This window comes from Rhinolophus sinicus, chromosome 14, assembly GCF_057876585.1.
Source record: "Rhinolophus sinicus isolate RSI-liver-muscle chromosome 14, RSI-T2T, whole genome shotgun sequence".
In the NCBI taxonomy this organism is placed as follows: domain Eukaryota; kingdom Metazoa; phylum Chordata; class Mammalia; order Chiroptera; family Rhinolophidae; genus Rhinolophus; species Rhinolophus sinicus.
The window spans coordinates 159,527,800-159,546,435 of NC_142514.1; the positions used below are offsets into that span (position 1 = coordinate 159,527,800).

The following is an 18,636-nucleotide window of genomic DNA, read 5'->3' on the forward strand; positions in this document are numbered from 1 at the left end:
TCATCTTTTGTTATCGGTATATATTGAGTATAACAATTTTGATTTTTTTTCCTTTCTTAAAATGTGTATACATTTTTGGCACCCTCTGTATATACATATGTACATATATATTTAATTATAGTTGATATTCAGCATTATTCTACTTCAGCTTCAGGCGTACAGCACAGTGGCCACGCATCTGGACAATCTATGAAGTGATCCCGCTGCTAAGTCCAGTGCCCATCTGGCACCCTACATAATCATGATTGATTATTTTCCCTACACTGTATTTCAGATCACTGACTATTTTGTGACTACCAATTTGTACTTTCTAATCCCTTCACCTTTTCCCTCATCCCGCAACTGCCTCCCATCTAGCAACCATCAGTTTGTTCTCTGTGTCTATGAGTCTATTTCTGTTTTGTTTGCTAATGTGTTCTTTGGATTCCACATATAAGTGAGATCAGATGGTATTTGTCTTTCTCTGTCTGACTTATTTCACTTAGCATAATATTCTCTAGGTCCATCTATGTCGCTGCAAGTGATAAGAAATTTTGGTACTTTTATACAATGGACTATCACTCTGCTATAAAAGGGTCATCTGCCTTCTCTTGAAGCTGTCTTCTTAAGCCAGCATTGTGTCTTCCTGTCTCTTCAAAATACCCTATGGTAAGACCACATCAAGCTGGATTCAAAGAAGGTAGAGGTCGCTAATTTTCCTGCATTGCTTTCTCTTATTCTTGTATCCATCAGGAATGTCATTTCAGAAGGTTTCTGTGAACATACACTCTGGATATCAGCAGGACTAATCTGTTTAATTCTGTTGTTGTGCTGTCACATATGGCCAGGAACCACAGGCTTTTGGGGAAGCAATTGTTAAATTTTACTCCTCCCTCGCATTTATCACATGTTTTTTTGAAAAACTTGTTTGTGTCTATAATATAGTATGGATAGCAACTAGAACCCAGAAAGTACTTAATATATTAATCTAAATATATAAATATAAATAAAATTTTAAAATATGAAATATTGTAATATATTTTCCTTGCTTTACATAAGAAAGAAGACAATCGCTCAGGGCACTACACAATCATTTACAAATTTTAAATTCATTGCTTTCTTTACTTATTTATTAGTAAGCATTTATTAAGCTTCTGTGGCGGGAACTGTAATGTTTTTTGAAAAAAACGATTGTAGGGACAGAGCCCCAGCAAGCAGTTTCTAGGCGCTCGACCTCACGTGGAAAGGTGCTGGCTTGCGTAGTAGCTGTAACTCGTTGGCCGTCAGCCGTAACCAGTTAGCCATTAGCCACTAATATAACTGTCATGGCTACACTAGCAAGCACAGATTGAGGCTAGCACGTGCGGTTAGCAAGCGGATTACATTGAGGATTACATCGTGTTGATCCTACTTCCTGTGTCTGGGCTGGTCACCAACGAGACTGGGGTACAGGAAGACCCCTTGTTGGGGTACTGGAGGATGTTTGCTTTTTTGTCTCAACCAGCCACCATCAAGATTATAGTGGTATTACTCCCCTATCTATGGCTCCGTTGGTGTTCCTTTTTGGCCTCACCATATCCTGCATTCTTGTGAGGGGAGAGAGAGGTGAGACTCTGCATGACTAAGATACTCTACAGTCATTCTTCTCTCAAGAAGACCATAATCTCCCTCTGATAATGTCTCCAAGAAGATCTCTCTCTCTCTCTCTCTCTCTCTCTCTCTCTCTCTCTCTCTCTCTCTCTCTCTCTCCCTCTCCCTTCCTCTCCCTCTCCCTCCCTCCCTCTCTCTCCCTCTCCCTCTCTGTCTTCCCTCCTCTTTGCAGATAAATCCATTACCAACATGATTTGGCTATTTCACTTTGCCCATTAATACCTTATGTAACTGGGTTCTAGAAAGGAAATAACTGCAAAGAGATTTTCTATTTCTATTTCTGTCTCCATTTAGGCAAAGAGAAGCAGACCTGCCAATTTCAATTTCTATTAAGTCAAAGATACAAGATGTAAAGAGGCTGTGACAGAACTCCTGTAGTACCTATGACAGAGCACAATGTAGGGAAGCTCACAATTGCCTAAGCTGAGGTTCATATATCAGAAATCATTTTTAAAATTATATATAAATTTATTTATTTAAGTATAGTTGGTATACAATATTACATTAGTTTTAGGTGTACAATATAGTTATTTGACATTTGTATACCTTACAATGCGATCACCACACTAAGTCTAATAATAATGTCACCATGCAAAGTTATCACACTTTTATTGACTATATTCTGCTACACCTTTTTCACACATCGAAGCAATAAAAAGCCTCCCAGTGATGTAAAGAATAGAGTCCTTACTTCTTCAGGAAGCAAAAGTTAGCACAGGGCCTGATAAATTAATTACTTAGGAGGACAGGAGACAGGTGGTGAGCTATGGGAGGGCGAATGCAGCAGAAATCTCAACGAGAAAAAAAAGCCAGAGTTCAAAACTGAAAAAGAAAGAAAAAAATGCAACTGTACAAAGATACATATGGAGTTTAAAGCTATATATATGTAATCAATAATATATATATATATATATATATATATATATATATATATATATATATTAGAAAGTATGAAAATGACAGAAAAATCTGGAGGTATATAAAAAATTACAAAAATAATTATTCTGGACATTTTGATATTTCTTTCCAGACTTTTTTTTTTTGAAAAACATAGTCAAGATCATACTATATATGATATTAATCATGCTCCCTCATTGAAAATTTTATAAAATAAATATTTTCTCATTATTAAAATTTGAAGATGTTTGAAACCAAAAGCAGAAAAGAAAAAAAAAACAAAAACAATAAATTTAGCCTTCCTTAATGAAACTAATATTTGTTCCTAAACTTCCTACAATGGAGCTGTCAGTATCAAAATATTTCCTTTTATCAGATCAGAGGAAGATTTATTTTTCAAGAAGGTTGTGTGGACAGAGCCAGGAGAGCAGTTTCCAGGTTCTCAACCGCACGTGGAAAGGTGCAGGCTCAGGTAGTAGATGGCTATCAGCTGTAACTAGTTGGCCATCAGCTGCAACCAGTTAGTCATTGGTCACTAATATAACTGCCGTGGCTACGCTAGGGGATTGGTTGGTTGGTTGGCAGAGAAACAGATTGCGATTTGCAGCTAGCAAGAGTGATTGGTTGGCAGAGAAGCAGACAGCGGATTGCAGCTAGCAAGTGCGGTTAGCAAGTGGATAGCAGATTGCTGATCCTGTGGATCCTACTTTCTGTGTCTCGCCTGGCTGCCAGCAAGAATATGGTGCAGGAAGACCCCTTGCTGGGGTACTGGCGGATGTTTGCTTTCTGTGTCTCCACCTGCCACTGATGAGAATATGTAAGCACCTTGGCTGTGAGTCACTGTTGTTCCAGCATGGTACCCTGAGAGGTCCTGGCTGTTCCTAGGAAGTGTGACTGTGCCCAGACAGACTGGTGGTACCCTGAAAAACCCTGGCTATGCCCAGAAAGTAGGTGGACATTGAGGGATACCCCCTGGGACATTACTTGAACTGGACTGAAATTTTTTCTTGTGAGCTGGGTTCCTCACATAGGGCCCCTCACGGAAGATGCTTGTTGCGTAGATTGTGAGGCAACACCCTGGAGGGGTGGAGTGTGGGGACAGAGCCAGGAAAACAGTTTCTATGCTCTCAACCTCATGTGGAAAGGTGGTAGCTCGGGTAGTAGATGGCCGTCAGCTGTAACCAGTTAGTCATTAGCCACTAATATAACTGCTGTGGCTACGCTAGGGGGTTGGTTGGCAGAGAAGCGGACTGTGAATTGTGGCTAGCAAGTGCAGTTTGCAAGCGGATGGCAGATTGCTGATCGTGTGGATCCTACTTCCTGTGTCTCGCCCGGCTGCCAGCGAGACTGGGATGCAGGAAGACCCCTCATTGGGGTACTGGCGGATGTTTGCTTTTTTGTCTCGACCAGCTGCCATCGAGAATATAGTGGTATGATTCTCCTATCTATGGCTCCGTTGTTGTTCCTTTTTGACGTCACCATATCCTGTGTTTTTGTGCGGGGAGCTGGAACTGAGTCCCTGCATTACAAAGATCTTTGCTCAAACCCCTCTTTCTGAATTCCCCACATCCAAAACATACACACTGTCTCCCTCTTCTCTCTCTCTCTCTCTCTCTCTCTCTCTCTCTCTCTCTCTCTCTCTCTCTCTCTTTTCCTTCTCTTTGCATTGCCTTTCCTGTAAAGCAGATGGTGCTTGAAATTTCCTAGGCCCCTCACAAAGCTGTTCCTCCTGCAACCTTCCCTAAAACAAGCAAACATGTTCTTCGAATCCCCTGCTAGTCAATCTGTCAGTCCTGCCTAAAATGTTTCTAATTAAAAGTAATCAAATTTATGAGAAGATAATGTAATCATAGCTGCACTGCAGAGGTTAAGGTGCAATGGTGTTATAATACTATTTTGGGGGGGATTAATTTCTAATGAGGTTCAAATTTTTAACTCATTTCTAGCTCCAGCATTCACATCCTTGCCTCCTGCTGGGTGGTGGGTTAGGGAGTTGGTTGAAGACAATCAGACATCCACAGAAAAAATATCAGACATCAGCAGAAAGAAGAGGTTTTAGAAAATTGAAGATGATACCTGTGCCTGGAAGTGTAGATTCAGAGGTTTTGAATTCTTTCAACTGTTCCTTCTGATCATAAACTGAATTAGTGCTCATGTTTCGAAAATATTTCTGACTCGAATCCCAGTGATTCAAAAAGGTTTTAAAAAGAAAATCAGATCCTCAAAGGTCATAATTATAGTAATAGTATCTCATATTTATCAGGCATTAATTTCCTGCTATGAACAACTACTAAAATCCATGATGTAACTTAATCCCCACCTAGGAGGATTAGGTTGTATTAGAATCCGATGAGTTGGTTGTATCAGAATGATCTTATGAATTGAGCTGCATTAGAATTTTAACTGCAATGAACAAAACATAACAAAAACACCTTCAGACAAATCATTTATTGCTCAGGGTTTCAGTGCTCTCTTCTATAAAATATCTCTAAAATGCATCTTTGTGGATATGGTCTCTGGTGTTCGTTCTGTATCTTCAGTAGGAGATAACCTTACATGGAGATCGTTCTTCATAACCAAGTATTTATTCAGTGCCTGCATATTGAGCTCTTACTGATTGCTCAACATTTTCCTTCTGGAAGCACCATTATCCTTCATTAAAGAAAGTTACACATTCTTTGCTATACTTCCCATTGAGAGTAGCATCCAGTTTCTCTCTTCTTGCTTCAGATGACTTCAGTCCCAGTCACTGAAAACTCAAGAGAGACTCTGAGTCAGAACCACCAGGCTGAGCCTAGTCAACCTATACAGTGCCATGAGAGAGAGTAATAAAGTGTAGTTTGCAGCCTTTACTTTCAGCGTGATTTGTTATGCAGCCACATAAAACTGGAACATCTGCTTGTTCAAAGCTGTATTCCCTTTGCTGACTTTGTATCATGCACCACAGGGAACATCAGAGACCATCCTATAGCAGCTCAACCTGTTCGAGTTCTGAAAATTTTGAATCTCTGCCTCTCTCTTTCTCATCTGCCTTTATTTGGATCCTTCTCCAGATTCTGAGTTGATTTCACAAACCTTCAAAACTCAGGCAACAATAGACTCTTTTGTTGTGTGTCTGTTCAGTAATAAGTTACATCTTCCAGGAGGAATTTATGAGGTTTGAATGAGGCAGCAGTGAGCAATAAGAGGAAAAGGGACTGTACTGAAAATGTATTGAGCTGACTCCTAATCCTTTATTAGCTCCTGAGATTTGGACTTTCGAAATGTACCTCACCTCTTTGGGCAGCAGGTCCTTTCACTTTCAAATAAGATGTTGGTTTATGTTATCTTGAAAATTCTTCCTTGTCAGGGCCTTAGTTTCCTTTATAATATTAAAATAATAAGCCACCTACTTTATAGGACTTTTATGAAGTTTAAATGAAGTATCATGGATAACTTTCTTTTCAGCATCTGTAATAAGTGGTCCAATGTCACTAGCATATATGAGTCAAGGTCTCAATAGGTCAAGCACAAGAGGACTCAGTGCAATGCACTAGACATTTAACATAGCTCATGTATTAAAATCATTCTACTAGACAAGTAGAAGCTATCCATATTTTTCATATTAACGTTTAAGAGAGAAAGATGCAAAATGTCCCCACATCAGTCATTGCATTCTTCTCAGAGAAGACCCCTTTTGTAAGTGCCAGTGTTTACAGACCAACTTCTATAAAATTAATGCTTATGCCCAGACATAACAGCCAGACTCAAAACTTGAAAAAGAGGGAATTACTAGCGGCTCTGGAGATTTGTTGGGATTTACTCACTGTCATTAAGACAGGTTCTTTCCTCCCTCTCCCAGCAAACCCCGCGCAACTCCCACCCACGCTGCGGCATTGGAGGCAGGGGATGCGGGGTTATTCCGCAAGTAGCCACTAAGGGGAGTTGGACGCTGGACCGCCCTCAGATGTTGCCATGACAACACTGGGCGCGCAGCCTTTGGAGCGATGCGCTCGCTAAAGCCGGTGTCGGGTTGCAGCGCGCTCGCGAGGCTCTGGGAGTACTTGGAGCCAGGGATCCTCTCAGAGAGTCTGGCTACTGTTCCTCCGTCTCCCCCTAGGACAGCTTCCTAACCCGGCGGGGACGCAGAGTGAAAATGGTTCACCATTCAGGCTCCATTCAGTCTTTTAAACAGCAAAAAGGTCAGTTGGAATCGCCCCCCCTCCCTGCGGGTGTCACGTCCCCCTCTGCATGCCCTTGCAGTTGTGTAGGAGCATCCTTTGCAGGTTAATGCAACGCAGAGGTGAAGAACTCTGTGAAGTTTTTGTTTGTTTGTTTTTGTTTTTGTTTTCAACTGTTCTTTGTTTTAATGCCTCTTCACTCTGCATCTGAGATGAGTCTGATTTCTGAGCCTCTGCACGGTCCTTGGGAGAAGCCGAATTCTTCATTTCAGGGACTTGATTTAATATGTATTTGTGCTAAGACTGTTCAAATGCATTACGGTAAGCCAGTTTAGTAGGGTTGTCCTACCAGCTCTGAGGTTTGAAGACAGAAGTATTGGACATGTTTGCCCCAGTCAGTGATTCAAATGGCTAATAAGCTTCACACAAGCAGATCTCCTATTTGAGAAGCTTTTACACAATCATAGGATAAATGCATTTTTGGAGAATCCCAGAAGTTAATCTGTGGAAAGGGCTCTGAAACTTTCTTGGAAAACTTTATTTTTTGTCCTTGTCCAATGCTTGATTCTGGGTTTCAGTTTTTTGTATTTATTAGTAGGTTCTGTTTCTAGGGGCTTTATATTATCTCCTTTAGCTTCTAGTTCAAGTTTCTCCCAGGATATAGTAATAAGAGGTTGTATGTTCATAGTCAAATCAAGAATTTTTCCAAGTTATCCTCTGTTCCTTATTTTGTTTAAAAGGCTTTAATGGAGTGCATTTATCTTGAGGCATATTCCCAGTTTGCTGGAGTTCGTCCAAAAGTCATTTATAAATTCAATAACATTGCCATTTTATTAAATTTGTAATGGTAATTATGCCATAGTTGACCATATGCTAAGATATGTGAATTCTGGAATGGTAAATTTGCTCATTCAAAGTGAAGTAAATAGTTACTTAAATATTTCAACTTCTCCCCCCCATAGATGTTACATATGTTTGTGTGTGTGTGTGTGTGTGTGTGTGTGTGTGTGTGTGTGTGTGTGTATGGTCAACAGTTGTTTCTGTGTAGATCTTTGACTTTTTTTTAAGCAAGATTGGATGGACACACCAGGGTTAATTTAGTAGGGATTCCTGTATTAATCAGATTCTTGGACTGAGTGAGCTTTGAATTCCATACATTTATACTATGTTCAAGATCTCTAGGTTCTTTCAAAAATATGTTGAAGTTGAGAGTGGATCAGAGTGGGGTGAGAAACTGTCTAGGTAGGCAGAAATTTCAGCTAGTATCAGTCAATTCTACTTCAAGTCTAAATGTTCCAAAGAAAGTTAAGTTGCTTGAACAAGTTGTGTTCTCTTTAATCATTATTTTAAACACATACAAACTTTCAAAATGAAAACAAAGATTATAGGAACTTTGCATCAGCTTCATACAATTAACATCTTCCTCTAATGCATGGTTATGTGAACTCATTTCTTAGATCTGGAACCTTGAAATTGCCCCCACACAATTTATTATGTATAGATAATATACCGTGTTTTTAAAAGTAAACAATTGCCAACTTTAGGACTGTAGACTGGCCAAAATAACTCTCCAGTAAATCTACCAAAAAGTGCTTTATTCAGGAAAAGAAAAAAGAAACGAGACCACCCCAACAGTGTGTGAACGCACACCTCAGGTTGGCAGGCCAACTGGCTGCACACCTGCAAAAAGAGAGCAGAGTGAGTTCCCAAAATGGCTTCTCTCTATATATGAATCCCTTCCCCAGAAGTTACCACAAAGCTTAACAGGAAGTCAGGACTAGAGCGGTAACAAAGGGTCTAGCTCCACCTATAGTCCTTCCCGATCTATGGTCAATCCTCTTAAGATGCCAGTTCACTTTTATCAGGACCAACTGTCATTGTTCAATGTGAGTGATAGAAAATTTTGCAAGTCCTGGCATTTCGTATTGTTTCTTTTATGATGCATTGTGAGCCATTTATTTTCAAGTCTTCCTTTACTTTTTGACATAAAAGGCAACATTAGAAGAGGGATAAACATGGAGAAGAGGAGGGATAGGAAGGAAGTACCATTAAAATGGTTCTGCTTAATTCCTTCTTAACCCTGAATGGGCCTTCAAAAAAGACACACTGATCTGAGGATTAGCTATTTTAATTTTTCAAAGAGAAAGAAGCAAAATAATATTTGAAACATTTTCTGACACAGAAACATTAGACAGAAAACTTACATGGGTTCTTTTCACCATAATATTATCCTAAAAACTGCACACTAAAGGCAGAGAAAAGTCTGTATTGGAACTCTGGAATCCTAAATTGTAAGCTTGCTTTGATAACTAGCTTAAAAATGTTAACTTCTTCAGACTTGCTTCATGTAGAATATGAAGATTGAACTCCAGACCTCTTTGGCCTTTTCTATCTCTCTTCCTCTGTTTTATGGGGAAGGGTAGGTGGCAATGTAACAGCAGAAAAGATTTCTTCCTGAGCCAGATACAGAGGAAAGCACTGCTTTTAGTTCACTTTTAGGAAATAATTTAGCTGAGTAATCCAGTTTATGGGGAGACTGATTTTGCTTTAACCCAGTGAGGTCAATGTATTTTTTTGATAATTTTAAATTTATAATGCATAGAATTAGCTTGACATATCCAGAAAACACCTTTATTAGAAGATAAAAAATTTCCACCCTCACTTGGAAAACAGACACACTGTATTTAAATACTACTGAAGGCATGGAGATTTTCCTATGTGCATGAGAACTTGTCACAATTCATCTCTGATCCAAATCCCCTCACTGATATTACTCAGTCTTTTTCAACAAATTAGTACAGCTGTCAAAATAGTTATCTGTAAAGTGAAATATTATATGTAAAACCAAATTTCTTCGTTAATTTAATCCATGGTCTTCATTTTTAGCCCTGGATTTTAATCATCCGCATCCTACTTACAAGTTATCTTCTTTTACATCTGTAAGCCTCAGCCACCACTTCTTTGAAATGAAGATAATAATATCTACCTTGCCGAATTGTAATATACGTAGCAGTTTGTCTGGCACATAATTGGGGCTCAAGAAATTGAGTGAATAATTATAATAATAGTAGTTATTATTCTTTTTCCCAGTTCATCCATCTTTTGTTGATTCCTTAGGAGTCAAAGAAACCCTTAATGCTTCTCTTGTAATTTTTTGTCCTTCGTTTTCTGTTTTTCTTCTCACTCAGTTTTATTTCTTAGGGGGTCATCTTAAGGAAAACAGTGGATTCCAGACCATGTAAAGATAGTTCCTTACAATAGTCTTGAGTTACAATCACAAACTACCCAATTCATCTGACCCCCCACGCCCAGGGAAACTTCCAAAATTTCCATAAACTTAGATATTCAATTCATTTCATAATTTTAAAATTCCATTGCAAAGAAATGATATTTATTCACTCTCCACTTAACCCATATTTATCAGGTTCTTGCTGTGTGCCAGGCACTGTGCTTCGTGATGGTATATCGAGAATACGTTTGTTCCTGAACCTACTGCTGCAAAAACCTCCTGCTTTAGAGAACTTTGTAGAGTAGGAAATCTGAGAGCTTTGCTAAAAGCAGCCTTTGCATGAATTGTAGGCAACTGCATTTTGCTGGGAAGATGTTGACATTTAGCTTCTTGGCAGAGCCAATTAAGTTGTGTTTTCTGGAGAAGACATCCACATATATTTTTGAATTTTTATTCCACTTTAATTAAATTCTAGATTGCTTTATTAAGAAGCTTAATAAGTTAGGAACTAAAAACTGAGAGTCCCTAGTTGGGGAGGCAGTTTATTTCTTAAGTCCCAAGGGGAAATTTGAATGTATCATGCTTACAGACAATGGGTAGTGTGTGTTTGTCTTCGCTTTAGCACATATGGGAGAAACACATTAGCTGGTAAATCAGCAGTGATTTCTGGTGGAAGTCCAACGGTGCTTCCCAGCCTGGCTTGCTCTGTTTCACTTGATTTGAGATGGATTCATGCGTCATACAATTGTGGGCGAGCAAAGGACAATGCTAGCTAGTTCTGGCTTCTGGTAGCTGATATTTACCAATACATCTATCTAGCAAGACTTTCAGGGAAACCATAGGTCACGCCAAACACAGCCCTTCCCAAAAGGCTGGGGCTCAGTGGGATCTGCTGAAGCTCTTAAGTGATTCATCCTTATCCTAAAGGACATTTGTTTAAACATGAAAAGGGTGCTTTTATTAATTCCATAGAATCAAACACCTCCTACTCAAATAAATGGTTTAATAATAAGAATCTTTACACTTACTTCCCCATAGGGATTTGTAGACCATAAAATACTTTCATTCTCTTTTTCTCTAAAGCATTCACCATTGCAGGTGCCCACCTGTAAAGCTGCTTAGCAACCATCCTGTTTTGTGCCCCATTCCTACTTCACAATATCCAGAAGGGACGATGTTGGGGGACATACATACTTTCAGAATCTCTGATACACACTGTTTAAGCCTCCTTTTCCCCTCACTGATATCTTCAGGATCTAGAACCTTTCTATACTCTTCTGTTGGTGAAGCCAGAAACAAACCTGAAGCCATTAACAGAAATCCATTCATACATGTATATTAGCTCTCCCTGGTATTTTGGCAGTCTGTTCTTTTATTTGTGACTGATAAAGAGAAGGCATTGTTTCTTGTTATAATACTTCTCAGCTGTATAGGAAAAAGCATCGGGGAGATATTTTAGGGTCAGAAATTATACTTCTCTTTGGCTAGTACTGAATGTCAACCTGGGTCATGAGAAAGGATTAAGGGTCTGCATTAGAGCCCCTCAGGTTTTCTACCCTGTCCTTAACTTTCACCCTTTCCTTTCTTTCCTTCCACAGGAGGTTTCCCAGATATTTATAATTCCAGTTCTCCATTGGAATCTCTCAGTAAATGCTAGCTAAACTATGGAAAGAGTATAGAGATATTTCAATCCCCAAAGAAAATGCATATATCTGGGACCATTTCTTTAAAAATCCTGCATATCTCAAATGGTCAGAGGAAATACTGTATTTTTTTTTTCAAAGTAAGAATATTGTGATTTGAAATGACTTTGAATTAGCAGAAATAATATTTATTATGCAATAAATACATATCCTCTACTTAGGAATGAAGAGAAGTGATCAAGTTTAAAAGAAATTTCATCCAAAGTAATAATGTAAAAAATGTGAGTGTTTTATGGCTATCTAAAAGTTTAGTTATCTAAAACATCACATTTCTTGAGGATTCCAGAGAGCTAAAGTTCTCATTTGAACCTAGGATTTAACATTGTACTCTACATGTGGATGTTACTGGAAAAAAAAAAAAAATTGGCGCTAGATGATTATATCGGGGGTGCCAAAAATATGTATACACATGACTTGTATTCATCTTTTGTTATCGGTATATATTAAGTATTACAATTGTAATACAGTTTTTTTCTTTTTTTAAAATGTGTACACATTTCTTTGGCACCCTCTGTATAAATCAAAATATCAAAACAAACCCAAACCTTTAAAAAAGCACAGAAATCTTTAACCTTCTTATCTTTATTATTTTAGTATTTTATAATTGTGCAGATATTTAGAAAATATTAACGTAAAATTTGTAGATTAATGTCAGGTAGTTGTGTTTTGATGACAAGAGCATTGTCTCAAAGTTCCCTGTGAGTGAATCCTATCACTACCTCTGTACTTTTTGTTTATTAACCTTTTCTGAGCCATGGTTTTCTTATCCAAAATCTTGGAGTGGTAATCCCCACCTGTCAGGATTATAATGGGGGATAATCATCACAACAAAAGTAGCAGTAGCAGTTAATATTGTATGGACGTTACAACTACTCACTGTCTCAAGAGCTTAAAAGTCCACCGCATTACTTTATACTCACTAAAGCTTTAGTAGTTAGATATATTATTTTTCCTATTTTCAAAGTGAGGGAATTGAGGTTTCAATGTTATATGCATTTGCCAACTTAGCTCTTAACGAGTGATAGAGCTGGGGTATGAACACAGCCCTTCCGGACTTCAAAGGCTACCTTTCTAACTGCTCTGCATTCCACAAGGAAGCCTACTTACTGCAGGTTCCTTGGAGGAAAAAAAAATAAGTTAGGGAAGAGGAAGACATCTCACTCCCATCTGATTCCCACCACAGCTGTCTGTAGCTTCTTCTCTTGTTCTATTTCTTCTCTTCAAAAATTATCAGAGTTCCAGGCGAAGTTCTATGATTTCCAAGATTGATCATGGGTTCTTCCTTCTGTGTCCTCAGTAAAATGAAAACTTTAGACAGAATAATCTCTGTGATCCCTTCTGACTCTGCAAAGGGATCAAAGGTTACAGACATGTGAAATCACATTCTAAACCTGGCAGTGCATTAGTACGACCAACACTGCCGCCTCTTCAGTTATTGCCTGTCCTCCTAAATTGTACTGCAAAACAGCAATTACTTTAAATTCTGTTTGGTTTTAGCCCAACAGGCATGTAAGAAGCCTGCACCAGCTGCTGGATCCAAGTTCACCAAAGCATGAGTCACCATATTCACCTCCTCACTATAACTGAGATGCAGTTGGCCCTGAGGGAGAGGACTTCCCTGTGGGTGAAATTGGGTGGATGTGAAAGTACATTGCTGCAAAATGTTTTGCAAATACACTGCATCAGTTGTGGTACACATTTTATCATTATATTTCTAGAAAGTTAACAGGCTAACTAAAAGGCTTCTCACAAAAATAACTCCTAAAATTGTATGTATTTTCAGTTTGGCTTTGGAGCACTATTAATAGTAATTTAAAGGTGGGGGAGGGTGACTACTTTGCAAATTTATACACAAGGTCTGGTTTAAACACAGTTTCCATCACTCACTGATGTATTGAGCAGTTTGTTTCATCAACCTTAGCTCATTTCCCTCAACTATAAGATCACCTGTTTCCCAAACTTACAAGATCTAAAGTTCTTGTTAAAATGCAAATTCTTCAGTCCCTCCAGACATAGAATCTCCAGGGGAGGATACTAGGAATTGGTATTCATAACAAACATGCATCCTATGGGATTCTTACAATTGAGCCCATTTGAGCAACAATTTTGTAAAATGGTAATATAACTGTGTAATAAGCACTGAGTGAGATAATGAATTTGAATAGACTGCAGTAAGTTGTAAATAGATGTTCTCTGTTATTAGTAATGACAAACTATATAGATTCTAGAGACACTGAGCTATCTATATACATGCGTGTAGCACAATGCATACTTCAATATATTGCTCACATTAACGATAGTACCCCAGTCCTTCCTTTTCAAGGTTTGATGAGGTTTCTAAATGAGAGTTATTATTTTGCCTCATTTACTAGACATTTCAGTAAATGAGTTATTAAACTTTTAGGGTCAAGCTCTCAGACTTTGTTTTCAGTTGTTCTATAATGACTCTTGTAAATACCCCAAATGATGTCAATTCTTTATCTTCGCTGTAGGTGTTGTAGTTCCCATATTTTACTGTATAACTTTGCAAAAGGAGAGGCTTTGGGGATTACTCTTTTATAATGAAATATCTCAGAATGGCTTTTTAAATGAAATACATGGAAAAATTTTACATTTCTCCTTGATTGATGTAAAGAGAAGGTATGTGTTAGGCTTATTTTTTTTGTAATTCATAGTCATAATTTAAAGTCACTGTCAGAAAGGCAATGTCTGAAAAAAGAAGCAAGAATATGCAATCACATAAAATGAATTGTGTTTGAATCTTAAGACTATTACATAATGAATGATCGTGGGCAAGCTAACTAATTTCAGTGGGTTTCAATTTTCTTACGTATGAAATCAGAATAATAATTCATGCTTTTATTAAATGTTTCTTCTTTGTCAGACACAGTTTAAAGTATTTTGTTTGGAGTAACCCAGTTAATCTTCATAAAAATAAATATATATTAATGTCATTTCATAGATGAGGAAACCGAAGGACAGAAAAGTTAAGCAAGTGTTCAAGGTAACAACCAGTAGTGAAGCCAAGATACTAATATCTGGCAGGTAAAAAGGTTCTGCAGGTTAACAATTGTGTATGCTTAGTTCTTCCTGTAGGGGCCGCTATAGAGTCAGCGCATTACTTGATAACTAGTGTTTTTATAAAGCATCAGTCCTTTTTTTTTTAATTAGTTTCAGGTGTACAAAGCAATGTAATAGTTAGATATGTACACCCCTCACAAAGTGATACCCCCCATCACCTACCCCTTTGACATTATCTATAGCTGTTACAATATCATTGACTATTCCCTATGCTGCGCTCTACATCCCGTGACCATATATACATTTATCAATCTATCGCTTGCCCTTTTTGCTATTTTTCTGATGTTGAAAATGTCTAAGACATTCCAATACGATATATGCTTACAGTTGAAATGTTTCTACAAAACATAAGTCAGGAAAAGCCAAATTTAACAACCTTTTCTTACAGTTAGGCACTTCGGCTGATTTCTTTTAAATTGTGGCATGTCTATGAATTTCAACGTAACAAGGATTTAAATTTAGAAAACAAAATTACCTAAAAATAATCCATATATTGTTAATCTCTGAATTCACATTTACTTCTGATATAACAGTATTCTCTGAATATTCATGATCTGTTACTATGCTTATAAAAATTATAGAGCAGTATTAATCATGGAATGAAAATGTAGAAATGGCAACTAAAAAGAATTTTATTCAGATGGGGTTCCAATTACATCCTCTTCACCACATTTTTTTTTTTTTTTTTGCCTATTATAGTATGAAACAAAGGTTTAAGATGTCAGTTACTGAAGTAGACACAAAATTGGAGATGGGACAATAAATTCAAATTTCCTCACTCAGACAAATATTCCCACTTAACATACTGTCTTTGGTATAATGCTTCTTTTCGGCCACTAATATTTTTAATGTTGATTGTCTATTGCTTGCACATTGCTCCAAGATGAGTAAGTTGATGGTTCACACCACATTGAACAGCTTGCAATTAGTCATAACTCTTAACCAGATGTGAAGAAATCACCCACTCAGACATTTTTATGCCCATTTAGACAACATTGCTCCGGAATATAAATCATGGATAGCAGTGAAGTATATAGTCCATATAAATTCATGTTATCCTTAACTTATTCCTACATGCTCTAAAGAACACTATATAATGATATAACTGAACAGTGAGTCATACACAAGGCTATTCTGTCTAAATATAATGTTCAAGTCATAACTCTTAAAAATTTTCCTCACATAATCTGAGACCTGCATGGTCCTTGAGTATCACATTGTCTTTGAGGATGGCATGATTTAATATTAAAAAGTAAAACGGTATGGGGAGAGTCTGCGTCTTTCTCTGCTTCAACCCTAGTCTTGAAAAACCTTACATAGCCAACTGGAAATGTGACTGTCAAGGTTTTATTTGAAATTATCTGATATCCCTTCATTCAACCAAGATAAAAATCCTTGTTGTGAATGGTACCCAACAGATACATAGCTTAATATGTTTGAATTTTATTTCTGCCAATAATTTTTTGTCAGAGTTAATCTATTCTTTAACTTTTCAGTAAATGAAAAGATGTTATCAAATGTTTACTGAACACTGTTTAAAATACCTGTATTAAAGCCGTGGAGGCTTCGTAATTGAATTTACTGCATGCTACTCATCACTGTGTTCTTGGTATGTAGTAACTCATCCAATTCTCTCAGAAACCCATCAAAGAAGGTACTATCAGCTCTATTTTACAGATAAGGAAGTGAAGGCAGATGTGAGGCACAGAGTTTACCCAGTACCATAAGTGTTTAGCGGAGCTAGAATTTAAACCAGCAATATGGCTGTATAGCTTGTTCTCTAAAACACTGTAAGGAAACAGACTAAGAAGTAAGTTGCATATGGCCACATAGCTAATATGTGGCAAACCTGGGAATAAATCTCATGGACTTGCTAATGCACCATGAGGTACATTATGTTTAAGAAGAGTCATTTGTTTCTGCCATAAGTTACTCTGAAAAATGGGATTAGGAAAAATAGTGTACTGGTAAACAGTTAGGATGGACACTCCAGGATATGATCTTCGTGTGTTATCCAAAGTGGAAGGATTATGGGTGCTTATGAAACTTAGTCAGTAACAGGTACAACAGGGATCTCAACAAAGAATATTTCAGAATTTCTGTTACAGCTTGTATCTCACTTTTTATAGGATGGTTACAATATCTGAAGATTTTCTTATCATCCAGAAAGACTCCCTTCCAATCCCATGCTATTCTAAACCACCTTCTTCCAGAGTACCCAACCCCATCTAGTCACAGATCCTCCACCCTCCCCTTTCAAATCTGCATTTGCTGTTTGTAGAGCTATTTCCCCTGGATATGAATAGTGAGTGTTCAGTTTATTTGTATGGGGCATATGTACTGGGATGGGAAATCACAGGGACTCGGAAGCATGATGTGCCCTACTTTACATCCCAGGATTATGTGTTTCAGCAAATACTTACTGAATATCTATGTCCCAGGCACTGTGCTAAACATTGAAAGTATAATAGTTAATAAAATTTGACATCTGCTGAGGAAGCTTTGCTAAAATTTATGTCCTTCTCTGTCAATACTCATGATCTTTCAACACAGAGCTATCTGTTAGCCAATTATTTTTATTGAAAAAATAACTGGCTGTCATCAGTTTGGACACCAGCTTTAGGCATAAAAGTGCTCTTTTGGTCCAGGAATCACTTAAAATTTTGAGAGCAAGCAAACCAGCTTTAAAAACAGGTATAGTCTGCTTTGTCCTTGGAGTGAGCTCCCGGGAACTCATCCAATATTCAAATTTTAAAAAGAAAAAAAAATGTGCTGCCCATGTTAATATTTTCGAAATATTTTAAATAAAATTTCACATGATCTAATTCATATATGGAAGTACTATAAGATAACAGTTGCATGCCACTATCAAATTTTTGATCTGTCACTTACTATCTGTGTCATCCTGAAAGCTTCAAAAATTACCTGAAACATGATTTTTTTTTAATCTATAAAATAATACGTACTTCATATGGCTTGAGTATTGGATGGCGATACACTCGTATGTGAAGCAATTAGGACAATTCTTAGCGACTAGCAAAGTGCCTGTCACAGGATTGGCAGTTAACAAGTATTTAACTACGTTGAGGTTAACCTGTCTTGATCATCAGAAATGTGAATCCAACGATGATGAATACACAGCACATATGCACTGGGTATCTAGCAAGTGCAGTGCAGTATTGATGCCACAGAACAAAAAAGGCAACTATCTGTGTTCCAAATGATTACACCCCTCTTCTGTTCAAGTCCAAACTAGACATCAAATTACTTCTTCACGTGGCATTTTCAGGACAGAGCTCATGTAGAAATATTTCTGTCAAGCTGATTACAGAGTCAGGAATTCATCTCTACTCATTTCCTTGTCGAAAACTAGTCAGTATCACTTCTTCTCTCACATTCTCCTGCTGGCATATGCCCTCCACTTATCAGTCCCTGAAGGAGAGGAAGTACATTTTTCTGCTTTTTATTAGTACTTGTGAGGAAGGAGGTAAAGACAAGGGGGAAAAAAGAGGAATCAAGGTGAAACCCAAAAATTAGGGATTGTATTTTATGATTTGTTGTGGAAGTAACCCAGGTATTGCTTGTTTTGTATCTTGAAAGTCGAGGTATTATTTGCTTTCGTTGAAAATTAATGGATTGTACAACACCTTATACAAAACTATGTGTCTACAGGGAGCAAGAAATGGGTCTTAGGTCAAAAGATCCTGGTTACAATTGAACAATCATTCTCTCTGTCCCTGCTCATTGAGTGCCATTTGCAGAGATGAAGAAAAAGGTATAACTGCTCTACCATCTCAATAATATCCCCCTCAATAAATCCCATATCTTTTTTTTAACATGTGACTTTATATTTAACAAAAATACAAGAAAACAAATCCATTTTATTTACTTTTCAATAAGTTTAAATCCTTGAGGGGAACAGCATTACTCGGATTGT

General features: G+C 37.6%; 1 protein-coding gene across 4 annotated transcripts in view; it reads left to right on the plus strand.

Moving 5' to 3' along the window:
* Nucleotides 1-18,636, plus strand: part of ANO3 (anoctamin 3) — a 337,137-nt gene that overhangs the window by 103,993 nt on the left and 214,508 nt on the right. Inside the window, exon 1 of one of the 4 annotated variants that reach the window (XM_019749178.3) lies at nucleotides 6,500-6,707. The exons of 2 other annotated variants lie outside the window; for them this stretch is intronic. In XM_019749178.3, coding sequence (XP_019604737.1) covers nucleotides 6,662-6,707 — 46 coding nt within the window. In that variant the 5' untranslated portion in view covers nucleotides 6,500-6,661. Of the gene's footprint in view, nucleotides 1-6,499; nucleotides 6,708-18,636 lie in introns of those variants that run through there. One more of the 4 variants, XM_019749177.3, reaches the window with a different exon arrangement.